Source organism: Chinchilla lanigera, unplaced genomic scaffold, assembly GCF_000276665.1.
Source record: "Chinchilla lanigera isolate Chin_1 unplaced genomic scaffold, ChiLan1.0 scaffold00054, whole genome shotgun sequence".
NCBI classification, from domain to species: domain Eukaryota; kingdom Metazoa; phylum Chordata; class Mammalia; order Rodentia; family Chinchillidae; genus Chinchilla; species Chinchilla lanigera.
The window spans coordinates 10,325,071-10,338,373 of record NW_004955455.1 but is presented as its reverse complement, the minus strand read 5'-3'; the positions used below and the strand labels follow the sequence as shown (position 1 = coordinate 10,338,373).

Genomic DNA, 13,303 nt, shown 5'->3' with positions numbered 1-13,303 from the left:
AAAATAGAGGAGCATAGAAAATTAATGGAAACCTTGAATGAACAATACAGGGAAGAACTAGAATGCATGAAACAGATTCAAACCGATATCCATTTAAAACTTCCACCAAAAGCTGGCATATATAAAACTTTTGCACAGCAATAAAACCACTAATGGAGTGAAGAGACAACCCACAGTGGGACAAAATTTTTGACAGCTGTTCCTCAGACAGAGCACTAATATCTACAATATATAAAGAAGTCAAAAAATCAGACCCAAATTTAAAGACCCAATGCAAAAATGGGCATCTTAAAATGAATAGACATTTCTCAGATGTAGAAGTAGAAATGGCAAATAAATATATAAAAAATGTTCAATATCATTGGTCATTTGAGAGATAAAAAACGAAACCAATCCTGAGATTCCATCTCACTCCAGAAAGAATGGCTATTATCAAGAAATCAACCAATAGGGCTGGGAATATAGCTCAGTGGCACGGTGCCTACCTGGCAAGCACAAGGTCCTGAGTTCGATTTCCGGTACCAAAAAAAAAAAAAGAAATCAACCAGTAACAAATACTGGCGGGGCTGTGAGGAAAAAGGAACCCTTCTCCACTGTTGGTGGGAGTGTAGATTGGAGCAACCACTGTGGAAATCAGTATAGAGATTCCTCAACAAACTAAAACTAGAGGTTCCATTTGACCTAGCTATTCCCCTTCTCGGTATCTTCCTGAAAGAATTAAAAACATCATACCACAGAGAGATATGCACCCTCATGTTGATAGCAGCACAGTTGGTAATAGCTAAATCTTGGAAACAGCCCAAATGCCCATCAACTGATGAATGGATAAAGAAGATGTGGGGTTTTTATACAATGAAGTACTACGGCACCATAAAGAAGGATAAGCTTGAGAAATTTCTAGCTAAATGGATGCACCTGGAGACCATACTCTTAAGTGAAATAAATCAGACATGTGGGTTTAAATGCTGCATTATTTCTCTGGTGTGATAAAGGAAAAATGTAAATAAGGACCTAAATGTATAATAGATATTGGGAAATGGGAAGAAAATGTTCAAATAGGAAGGGGAACAAGGGAGTAGGGAGGAGGAAAGGAAGGACGGGACAAGAAAAAAAGAATAAAATGAAAACAAAGCTTTTGCAAATAAAGAGGGGGACGGGATTGAAGGGAAGGGAGGGGAATGGGAACAAAATAAAAAGCAAGACGTCTCATGTACAGGTACAAATTCCCTATGAGGAATGTTATCATTATGTATATCTAAAATACACCAATACAACTAAAAAGAGAATGACAAGACCTGAATCATGTTTTCAAAAGATCACTCTGACTGTGGGGTGGAGAAGCCTCTATGAAAAGATAAGACTGCTCCAAAACAATTTCTTTAAAAAAGCAAATCATCCAACCATTACTTAAAGGATGATCCATTTTAATAGACTGAGCTATCATAGGTAAATGTATGGAAAAATGAACAAAGGATTGAAATACACACATGTGCAGGAAAAAACATCCAGAGAAATAACCACCGATCTGCTGGGAACACTCTTCAGGATAGTTGTTTGCATTTTTTGAGACCCATGATTCTTATTACGAGCAGGCATTTTAATTAAATAAAGAAGAAAAGACAAAGAAACATGGACTCCTACGAGGTACCCCGGGACTCTGTTTGGGGTAGTAAAGGGCAGGTGACGATGAGATCCTAAAGGGGAGGGGGTCAAGTTCAGGTACCTGCGTTGGCCTTGAGGTCCTCAGGGGTCACCATGACTACGAACCGAATGGCACGCTCATTGCGGAACATCTCGTAGGCCCATCTGCGGATGGAGCGCATGCACTTCACGGCGGCGATCCCGTTGTTGGCAATGAGCACCTGATAGAAAGGGGCGGCGGCTGTACATCTGTCTGTGCTGGAGACTGCATGCTACCCAGGCATCTGGAGAGCATACCACACCAGCCAACCATATTCCTACAGCCTGCGGCCTGGCCGAGCAGGTGCTCAAGGTCCGCCTGCTGTATGAATGGATGATGGAACGAGCGGATGAATGGATGAGAGAATGAACTGATTGCTTTGTTGGGGGCCGTCAGGAGGACTTTTAACGGTTCTTGAGTGTTTACAATATCCTGTGATAGATAGATAGAAAGACAGATAGATAGATAGATAGATAGTGGTACTACTAATTCCTATTAGCTCATTGAAAGGAAGTTAGTGTTTATATTTTTTGATCAATCTTACATGCCTCTATCTGGTAACCTGAACGACTACTTTGAAGATAACAATATGCAATACAATAACCATTGTTAATTTCCTATCATTTTATTTTGAAATTCTGTATCATTTTTAGTGTTTTTTAAATTCTTTAAAAGAAAAAAAATTTAAATAAAATCAAATAAAATATCCCCCGCGACAGTACAGTGTATTTTATCTGCTTTTTTTTTTTCATTTTATCCTCACAACAACCATTTGAAAGAGATTTTATCTATTCCAATTTGGGGGCTAAAGATACAAAAATTCACCAGGTGTGGTGGCACAGGCCTAAAATCCCAGTATTCTGGGGGGCTGAGGCAGGAGAATCTCAAGTGCATGCCCAACTTAGTAACTTAGTAAGACCCCGTCTCAGAATTTTACAAAGGGGGGGAAAGATACTAAACCTCACAGAGTTAATGCATTTCCTCAAGGTCACACAGCTAGTAAGTGGAAGAGCTAGGGCTCAAATCCAGACATGACTGAGTCTGCAGGCTGACCTGTACTTTGAACTCTCCCCTTGCCTCTGCAGTCTAAAGATGAAAGGTCTTAGATTTGGTAAGGAGGAACAGCAGTAATGCCTGCTGCCCCCAGTAGCAGAGAGCAACAGAACAGGTCCTGGTTTCAAATCCTGTTTGTGTTAGTAACTTGCTGTGTGGCCTCGGGTAGCTCCTTTTCTCTCTGAGCATTATATCCATACAAAGAGGTCAGACTAGCCATCTTCCTGGTCATCCAGTCTCTCAGAAACAAAGACAAACTTTGGGTTTTTATTTAAAAAAATAAATTAGAGTCAGGCTTGGTGGCGCACACTTGTAATCCCAGCAGTCTAGGAGACTGAGGCAGGAGGATTGCAAGTTCAAGTCCAGTGTAGGCAATTTAGCAAGATTCTGTCTCAGATACAAAAACAATAAAAAGGAATGGAGAACTAGCTCAGTGCAAAGGCCCTGAGTTCAATCCCTATTACAAAAACAAAACAAACAAACAAAAAAACCTAAATTAATGGCCTCAAAGCTCTGATTGACAGAGCAGTTTTGTCATGTTAAATCTTCCTCCCTTGCTCTGCAATCTTTGCGGCAGCAGGAAGGACAAATATCTGGGATTGATCACCTCTCAGTTACACAAGAGGAAACAGTCTGATGAGTTCACCTCCCACGAGCGGCCATGCTGGGATTTGAGCCCACGACTCCTTGCTCAGGTTCAATGTTCTTTCTACCGCGTCAAAAATGCCCCTTAGGAAAAAATGATGAAATGGCCGGGCTGTGGCTTTCTCAGTCTTATTACCAAAGCAAGGCTGGGCCAGGAGAGAAGAGTTATGGGCAGTGCCCCCGCCCCATTCTCCCACATCTTCCGGCCTCTCGGGGAGGGGCCCACTTGCTGCTCTTATCCCACAGCTCGAGCTTTCCCACAAGCAGTTGGAACAGAGGACAAGCCAAGGTCACCTCTTCCGCCAGAAAGCGGCACACCAGCTCTGGGCCAGAGCCTCCTGTGGCCCCTAAGCTCCTGAGAACTCACTGCTGGCCGCCAGGTGGGCTGGCTTCAAACTAGTCCACCGGTGAGTGTGTCAAAGTGCGGCTTCTGTTGTGACAGGCCCTGGGCTGGATCCCCAGCACCATAAAAAAGAAAAAAATAAGAACATAGTTTCTGGATCCCACCCAGGGAACTCTAAATGTGAGGTCTGTGGCAGTGAGGAAGAATCTCAATGCTCAACAGCAGTTTGGGCCACAGCCAGGCTGGGGACTCTAGGTGAGCCCCTGCCATCCACAGTGTACTTACTATGCTGGGCTGGTGGTACAGGGGCCGCTGGGACTTAACAGCCAGTGTTTAAGTCCCAGCTCCACACTGGACAACCAACCTGCTCCCAGGCCTCAGCTTCCTCATCTGTAAACTAACACCCAGACAGCAGGCAACCCGCCTTGGGACAGGCCCTCACCAATGGTTAGCGGTCCCTACTATTATCACCACTGCACTCACATCATATGGAAAAGAACAAGGCCTTGCTAACAAAAGATATGGGTTCAAATCCCAGTGCCACCACTTATTGGCTACCTGACCCTGGAGAGCCAGTGTCAAATCTCTGAACCCCAGCCAGTCCTGGACGTGACAGGAATAACCACACAAGGTGGAGCCTGGGCTCCGCGAGGAGACAATGTGAAGTCTTCCCAGAGGGCAAGTCTTAGCTCGCGCCCTTTTGTGATTACCACTACAGCTTGGGGGTCTCCTCTCTTCCGGGAAGCACTAAGCCTCGGGAGGACAGGGCTGAGTTTATGCTTCCCTCCCAATAACCCGGACAGCTGCCCCTTTCACAAAAACACCCAGGAATCTCCTGACAGGCCTTGGTTTCCCCCTCTGGGAAATGGGCTACTGTACTCATTTGCATCAAGCTGTTGAGAGAGTGAAAAGCTCAATCCTCTGTGTGCGGCATGAGGAAGGACCCAGAGCTGGTTCTCCCACCTCCAGCTGGGAGGAGGGGCCCCTGCACCCAAGCCCTGGGCAGGACCCGCCTGTACCTTCTCGATGACCCGATCCCCACCAAAGCGTGTGACGAACTCGGCTGGGGAAGCCACAGTGAAGTCTCGGTGCAGGTCCAGCTTCTTGTGTTCCCGGCCCCTCTTCACCAGGTGGAGCCCGGACATGCTCGGCCTGCAGAGAGAAGGAACAGGCTGGCATTGAGCCAGGTCGGTACCAAGGTTTCCTGAGTCTGTGCTCACCATTCACACGTGAGAGCTGTGATGTACCGGGCTGATTCTCTCATTCTGCTTTACCCTGGAGTTAAGGCTGCTTTCCCTTTACTTGGTGTTCCTTGCGTCTATTGCTCGTTCATCCCCCTTCTAGCAGGCTCCCAGCACATCAGCGATATCGATCTGCTCTGTGGTTGTCCAGCTGGTGTTACTCCGGGGCGATTCCACCTCCTTTTACCTGGTGTTACGGCTGTGTCTAGACGTCCCCCAAAGCCTCGTGAGATCACAGATGGGGCTTTTTCAGAGGCGGCTGGATCTAGAGAATGTGATGCTGAGATTGAGTCTGAAATTGATTCATAGTGCAGTGCTAGGCTCCAGGGCACTAGGAGTAAGGGTGTGAGTGCTGCCCGCCCTCAGCAGCCTGGAATAAAAGGGGCAGAGGGAGCTGCAGTCGACCTTCTGCCGCAACGAACTGTTTCTCCACACCACCCTGCCTCGGAGCCAGCCCATAATGAACTGAAATCTCTACAGACTGTGAGCTAAATAAATCTTTCTTCCTTTAACTTTGGGAGTCAGATAGTTTGTCTCAGCAAGGAGAAAAGTAACTAAGATGCCTGGTCTGTCTGGGTTGTTTAGTTTTGTTTGTTTGTTTGTGGGGGGAAGGGGGCAGTACTAAAGGGTGAACCCAAGGGCTTCACACTGAGCTACATCCCTGCCCTTCTTTTTTTCTTTTTATTTTAAAACCAGGTCTCGCTAAGTTGCTAAGTTACCCAGGCTTGGCTCAAACTTGCAATCCTCCTGCCTCAGCCTCCCAGAGTGCTATGATTACAGATGTTGTGTCTCTATGTCTGGCTTCTCTATTCTTTCTAGATGTCCTACAGCTTGGATGTTGAAATTCCTAGACTGGCCCACTAGGTGATGTATCTTGCCCTCTCCTCTTCTCTCGTTCCTTCTACCTTGGGGTGATTTTCTCAGCCTTGTGTTTGAAGTAGGCAGCAGAATTCTTCATTTTGCTCCCAGGTTTTCAAAGTCCCAGGGCTTGTTTTTAGTTGCAAATGTTGCCTTTGTACAGCATCCGCTCCTTTGTGTGCAACATCCTGTCTGACCTCAGGGAGGACATGAATGACAGCATTTCTAAGTTTTCTTCCCTGGTATGGTTTCGGTGTCTCCCTGGTTTCCTGTGCCTGCTTGTTGGTTTGTGTGGGCCCCGTCTGCCACACTGTATCCCAGGCTGAGGGTGCAGCTCCGTGGTAGAGCATCCATCTACCACGATGAGACCCTGGGTCCCATCTTCAGCATGGAAGGAGAAGAGGGTGGGGCTCGGCTTCCATTTGGGGTCAGTCTGGGTTACACCATCATGCCCAATGGGAACTAAATTCCTGAGAACACTGGGGTGTTGGCTGACCCTGACCTGGATGTAGGTGATTAGGGGGCTTTGTGTTGGAGTTCACTGAGTCAAAGATAGCTTCAGAGGCGTTCTTCTTTGCTGGTCAGATTCCCCTGGGAAAAGCCCTTGGGTCTTCTGCCAGGCCCACAAAGGCCAGCCAGCAATTCGGGGCACAGGACAGTTCTGAGGTCTCAACACCCACGGAGACCCTTGCCCTCCTGTTTCAAATTCAGGCTCTGTGCCCTCAACCCTGCCTGGCAATCTCCAGTGCCAAACCCCACTGCTTTGTCCTCCCCGAAAGTGACCCACCCACCGACCGACCACCTGCTTTCTGCTGGGGTCCAGATAGCCCTGGCCACGTGAGCAATGGCAGGGATCTGGGAGTGCCCCGTCCAGTCCTTCACTATCTTCTTCAGCCCCAGTTATAGCCCCTGTGCCTTTGGGAGGTTCTGAGATACAGATCCAGGGGCCAGGCGGTTCCAGGCTTTCTTTGTTCTGCTTGTTGATCTGCTTTCCAGCCTCCACAATGCTGGTGCTAATCTCCCTATTCTCTAGGTGTCCTGGGTTTTGATGGGTTTCTATCTATATCGCTTCTTGGCCTTGTGGCTAATATAGTGTGATGAGTTTCTTTCTCCTTTTTTCAAATTTTTATTAGTACATGTTTGCAGTACATAATGATTACATTCATTGTAGGGCATCGATACGTGTATAAAACACCTCTTAATTCTTTCAATTTCTCCCTTCCCTCCTCCCCCCCATCTCTTGGTCCCCTTCCCATTTGCAGAAGATCAATTTCTCTGTTTCCTATTATCTCTTTCTTTAAAAAACAACAACAGGGGCTGGGGATTTAGCTCAGCGCACAGCGCCTGCCCAGCAAACACGAGGTCATGAGTTCGATTCCCGGTACCGGAAAAAACAACAACAACAAAACAAAACCTCTCGCAGTCCCTTGGTGAGGTCTGGACGGCAGCAGAATGAACTGTGAGCATCCCGTCCACCCAGTTCACCTGCCAGTGGGAACCCAGGCTGGGAGCCATCTGCCAGGATAAGGTCAGAGGTTAACTACCCCACAGTGTGCCCAGCAACTGTGTCCTAAGGCACCCTGGAGGCCAGGGATGAGCAAGATCAGGGAGCCAAAAATTTTGGTGAAGAACTGATTAATCCCAAAGACCACCAGCGGGGACCATCTACAGTCTGAGCAGAGAACAGTAAAGCCCAAGGCAAATAAAAGGTCAGAGACGAGGAATCCCATTTTATAGACAGGCATATTGAGGCCCAGCCAGGCAGAGGGCCTCGGGACAATTTCACCAGGAGGCCTGGTGCTCATTCCCCCATACCTTTTCATGGGGTAAACTGAGGAAATGGGAGAGGCGAGTGTTTTCTGCTATGTAAAGTGTCCACGTCCAATGCAGCCTGCCCCAACCCCAGAGTGTCCCACCAAAGGCTCTGTCCATCAGAGGTGAAGAAATGGGCTTTGAAGCTCAGGGAACACAAAAAGAAATTAATGACAGAAATCACTGTCTTTAAATCCCACAATCAACAGGATATGTACCTCCAATGAAGACTTTCTCTGCCCAGCTGGGCTTATCCACGGTGTCAGAATGAAAGAATACGTGAATAAGGAAATGACTTCTGGCCCTTGAGATGGCATCACTGCCTCCTACAAATTGTAAGCAGCTTTTCTTCTAAAACCTCCTACAGCTGTGCTGCTGACCGGAAGTAGGCCTCAGAGGAGTGCTTTGGAAGGTCATTATCATCTTCTAAGTATGAGCGGCGCTTTTACCATAATTACATCCCTAAACACAAAAAGTCCAGTTTGTTCCTGAGAACTTTATATATCTATAAGAACAGGCAGAAGTGCCTGGAGGGCCGTCATTTGCAAACTCCTAATTTAGAGAAACAGACATTCAAACGTTAATAGTTCTGCTGGGCTGAGAGCACATTCCTAATCCCAACGTTCTGGGAGGCTGAGGCAGGAGAATCGCCTGAGTGCAGCATGGACAACTCAGTGAGATCCTACCTCAAAATAAAAAATAAAACGGGCTTGGGGATGTAGCTCAGGGCAAATGTTCTGGATTCAATCCCCAGTTCTACAAAAAAAAAGTTAATAATTCTTATATCAAGGAAGTTGAACATGGGTGGGTTCTGTTTTCCTCTCTTTGCCTGAGTCTTTTATTAAAAAATGCCTGCAATGAGATACTATTTTCAATAAGAAAAAAGACTGTTAATTTTATCACAAAAACACCCAAAGCCACAGCCATTTCAATGTCCCTTGAGCAAGGCACTCAGTTTCCCCATCTGTGAAATGGAGATAGTAATGCATACTTCATTAAATAAGGTCATATACAGAAATAAAATAAAATTGTAAGGATCAGCCAATACATACAGAGTAAAAGATGGTGTCTGGTATGCGGTAAATGCGATGTTATTATCTGAATTCAGTCAGGTCAGGAGGACCAGAGACTGCAGATGTCTTAACCTAGCTGGGAAGAGCAACACAGCACTCACCTGCCTGTCATTCTGTGAAGCCCGGTGTCTGTTCCCCACCTGGCTATCTCTCTAGTCTGTCTATGGGCTTCCCCGGCTGGCTTACTCCTTCACTCCAGAAAATCACATAGGTCCCATTTCCTTACACACAAACATTAAAACAGAAGCACAATAAAGCACAGTAAGGGAGAACTCCATTTAAAGGCTTGAGAAAAACCATTCCTGGCCACCAGTTTCGTTTCAAAGCAGATGACAGCGCCCCCTCGCCAGGAGAGCTGCAAGCCTGCTGAGAAGACAAGGGAATAAACAACGCTCTCGGTGTGGCCTCGTCTCAGGCCCAGGCTCCAGGCTAGTGGCTATTTTAGTTCTTTTTTGACAGTGCTGGAGGCCAGCCAATGTCAGCTGCATGCAGGTGACCCTCAAATGAAGGCGCATCGGCTTAACCACTGTGCCTTCAGTCCAATGCTGAGCCCTGATCCTCCACAGCGGGGCGATAATGGGGGCTGGAATGTCCCACCGTGCCTTTGGAAATGGTGTGGGGAGCAATCTACAACAGAGGTGTCAGCCAAAGGGTAAATACAGTCAGCTGCTGGACCGCAAGACCAGCCGGAACTGTCCGGAGAAGAGAGGATGCAAACATTCTCAAGGGCCTGCCAAGGATCCAGCGCAGTGGGCTTCCCACTGAACTCCCGTAGCTCTGCCTGGGGAGAGCTACCATCTCTTGCTCATGACGAGGAGACTGAGGCTCAGAAAAGCACCTTGCCTCAAGTCACATACATTACTGACAAGTGGCAGAGCTGGGCTTCCGATCTAACTCCAGCCAACCTCGGCATCTAATTTTCAGGCAGAAAGATATCTGAGATAGGTGGAAGCACCTCTATTAATCGGACATTTTTTTAAAAAAAGCATTATACATATTGCCTCTGAAATTTAAAAAAAAACTATGTATAATGACGAATTCTCAACTGAGGACAGTTTGCTCCTTATGGCACATTCAACCGTATCTTTTCAGAGGTCACAACTTGGGGAGAGTGCTACTGGCATCTAGAAGGTAGAGAGATCAGAGATGTCGCTCAGCAGCCTAGAATGCACAGGATTGCCTCTGCACAAAGAATTATACAGCCCCCAAGTGTCACCAGAGTCCGAGTTGAGAAATCCTGATAGACTGGAGCTATCATCCCAAGCTTGGGTCTGGAGTCGACCAGGAATGACATCTGTGATTCTGGGAAAGTTACTCTACTGTACTCTGAGCCTCCACTGCTACATGGCATGGGAACATTAAGCCAGGCATGGCGGGGAACATCTGTAATCCCAGCACTCAGGAAGCTGAGTCAGGAGGATCATCATGAGTTCGAGGCAAGCCTAGGCTACCTAGTGAGTTCAAGGCCAGCCTGGAATATACAAATGAGACCCTACCTACAAAAAATAATAACAATGTCTGGAAATTAGCCAGGTGTGGTGGTGCATGTCTGTAATGCCACCAGACTGGAAGGCCGAGGCAGGAAGTTAACAGTTAGAACCCAACCTGGGCAACTTAACTACTTAGCAAGACTCTGTCCTCAAAATAAAAAATGGCCAGGGAGGAGGCTGGGGATTTAGCTCAGCAGCATAGCGCCTGCCTGGCAAGTGCAAGGTTGTGAGTGCGATTTCCGGTATGGGAAAAAAAAAAAATGGCCACGGATGTAGCTCACTGTGAAGGCCTTGGGTTCAGTCCCTAGTACAATACACAACATACAAACACACACACACACACACATCTGGAAATTAATAATAGGATAGTAGGGCCTGGCCTACAGTCAAGAGTTGGCAAGACATTAGCTGCTGTGCCTCTCAGTAGGGGACCCATTACAATAGGGATGTACCCCTGGGCTAAGGGCCTGGAATCACCCATCCCTAAATCCTTTACCCTCTGTCTTAGTCACTTTCTTCTTTACTGGGACAAAATGCCCAACACTCAATTCAAAGGAAAGTTCTATTTTGGCTCACAGTTTTTAGAGGTTTTAGTCCATAGCTGGCTGGCTTCAAGGCACAGGGACATAACAAAGGGGAGTCACTCATGGCATGGCTGTCAGGAAAGTGTGAAGGGATAAACTGGCAAAAGACACAGCCCCTTCTAGTCTATGCCCTCCATAATCTGCCTCTCCTGTTTGTGTGTGTGTGTGTGTGTGTGTGTGTGGTTTTTTTGTTTGTTTTCTGTGGGGATTTATTGTTGTTATTGTAGTCTTTTTGAGACAAGATTTCACTATGCATTTCAGGCTGGCCTTGAACTTACTTTGTAGCCCTTGCTGGCCTTGAACTCAAAGTGATCCTCCTGCCTCAGCCTCCTGAGTGCTGGGATTATAGGCATGTGCCACCATGTCCAGCAACCTGCCCCTTTGAATAGACCCCACCTTCTAAGAGAAAGTCAACTATCAGCCCTATAATCCAATCACTTTCCAAAACTCCCAACTATGAATTCATGAGGCTGTTGGGGGACATCTAGATATAAACCATAACATTCTATTTCTGTCTCCTGAAAGACTTATGCATATCACTTTATGCAAAATGCACTTAGTCCATCTCTAAGAGTTGCCAAAGTCCTAACAGTTTCAGCACTGCTGAAAGGTCCAATCTGAAGTCTCCTCTGAGACTCAAAGCAAACTCTCAGCTGTGGGCTCCTGTAAAAATCAAAAAAGTTTAAAAACTGCCAACATACAACACACAGGATAAACATTCTGATTCCAAAAGGAGAAATGGGGGACAGAAACCAGTGGGACCAAAGCAAATCTAAAACATAGCAGGGAAACCATTAAAACCTGTAGCTCCATGTCCAGCACCCACGGCAGGCTGTGGAGAGATACAAGCGCCAAAGTGCTCGACTGGCCCAACCTCTATGGCACTGCGGGTGGTGGCAGAGCCCTAATGGCCTCTCTCAGCGTGGCTTTCCTCACTCCTCATGGCTTGCCTCAAGCATTCCACATTCCTGGCTTCTCTGACTTTTTGAGGTCTCCACTGTGCTTTTGGCTTCACTCTCACAGCTTCACATACTGCCCTCTCAGGGGCACACTGCCTGGCCTCCCAGGGCTTCTGAAATCTGGGTGGAAGCCTCTGTCACCTCGTAACTCTTACATTCTGCGTGCATGTAAAAGCAGCACCTCATGGATGATGCCAAGGTCTATCAGCAGGATCTTGGATCTACACCCGCAGAAGTAGCCAGGCCCTTCTGCCTCTTGCAGGTGATTGCAGAGGCCTCTACATGCCTGGACCACTGAGCATGGTGAACTGGATCCCAGAGAATCAATTCCTTAGGTAGCCTTTCTCCAACAGAGTGCCCCGGGGCTCTCTTCTCCGAGAAAATTCTTTCACGGTCACAGGCCAAAGGTTCGGGTCTTGCTCTTTCCTGACAGTCCATCAAGCCATTTTTCCTATTGTCCTGTAATGCTAATCTTCTCATCATTATTCTCCTCTCTTCCATCTTTGCAGGTGCCTTCTTTCTGGTGAAATTGAAAGCTTTTGCTCCTATTTCTCACAGTATATCTCACTAAAAGCAGTAAGCAGTAACCATGTTACATCCTGAATGTTGGACAGTCTTGAAATTTCCTCTTCCAGATTAATTAATCCACTGCCCTTAGTCTCCCATGAAGTCTCAGGATGTGAAAAAAATATATAGACAAATTTTCTGCCAGAACATAATACACATAGCCTGGAGTCCAACAACCAATGAACTCCTTTCCATCTGCATTTTTCTGAGCACTCTGGTCTTCTGAACTCTGACTAGAATCTCCCAGCAAGCTTGGATTCAAGGGCTGCTTCTCCAGCTGGCATCTCCAAACCTTTCCAAACTCTTCCCATGAGCCACTACCTAAGGCTTCTGAACCACATGGTTAGGCAATGTCATAGCAGCACTGCTTCTCCGGTACCAAAATCTGCCTTAGTTATTTTCTTCATCACCAGCACAAAATACCCATGGTCAGCTGGCTCCAAGGCAGGACAGCATGGTGCAGGGGCATGGTGGAAGACAGTCCCTCATGGCATGGCAGAGAGTGAAAGGAAGAGCTAATAACAGAGATAGACCCTTCTGGACCATGCCCACAGTGACCTCCACTTCTGATCAGACCCCACCTTCTAACTACAGGTTAGCTCTGAGCCCTCATAACCCAGTCACTTTCTGAAAACTCTGCTTATGGGTGTATGAAGCTCTCGGAGGTACCTCTAGATAGAAATCATAACACCTTTTCTTCTTTTCTCTTCTCTTCTGGAACTGTGGGATGGCAGTAGCTGCTCTGACTGTGAGCTGATGAGAAGAAAGGTGCCTTTTGGGCCAAATGTTTCTATTACCATCAGAAAGCAAGAAAGGACACTGTGTAAGCCAGAAAGCACTCATAACCTAAAACGTATCTTTCTAACAGCACAAAGCTGGGACCCCAGACAGTAGAAGCCTTGGGACTTTCTCAAGCCACAGGTTCTCCCAAAGCCTTCGGGAATGACCCCTAGGCCAGGGGTGGGCAAATGAGAGCACCATGGACTAAATCCAGTTG

General features: G+C 46.9%; 1 protein-coding gene across 5 annotated transcripts in view; it reads right to left on the bottom strand.

The window, feature by feature from the left end:
* Acacb (acetyl-CoA carboxylase beta) overlaps positions 1 to 13,303 on the bottom strand; it is a 145,132-nt gene that overhangs the window by 89,066 nt on the left and 42,763 nt on the right. For all 5 annotated transcript variants that reach the window (XM_013520459.1, XM_013520458.1, XM_005396484.2 and 2 more), the window contains 2 exons: positions 4,742 to 4,874; positions 1,724 to 1,862 (listed from right to left, as the gene is read on the bottom strand). In XM_013520459.1, the coding sequence (XP_013375913.1) occupies positions 1,724 to 1,862; positions 4,742 to 4,874 (272 nt within the window). The remainder of the gene's footprint in view (positions 1 to 1,723; positions 1,863 to 4,741; positions 4,875 to 13,303) is intronic.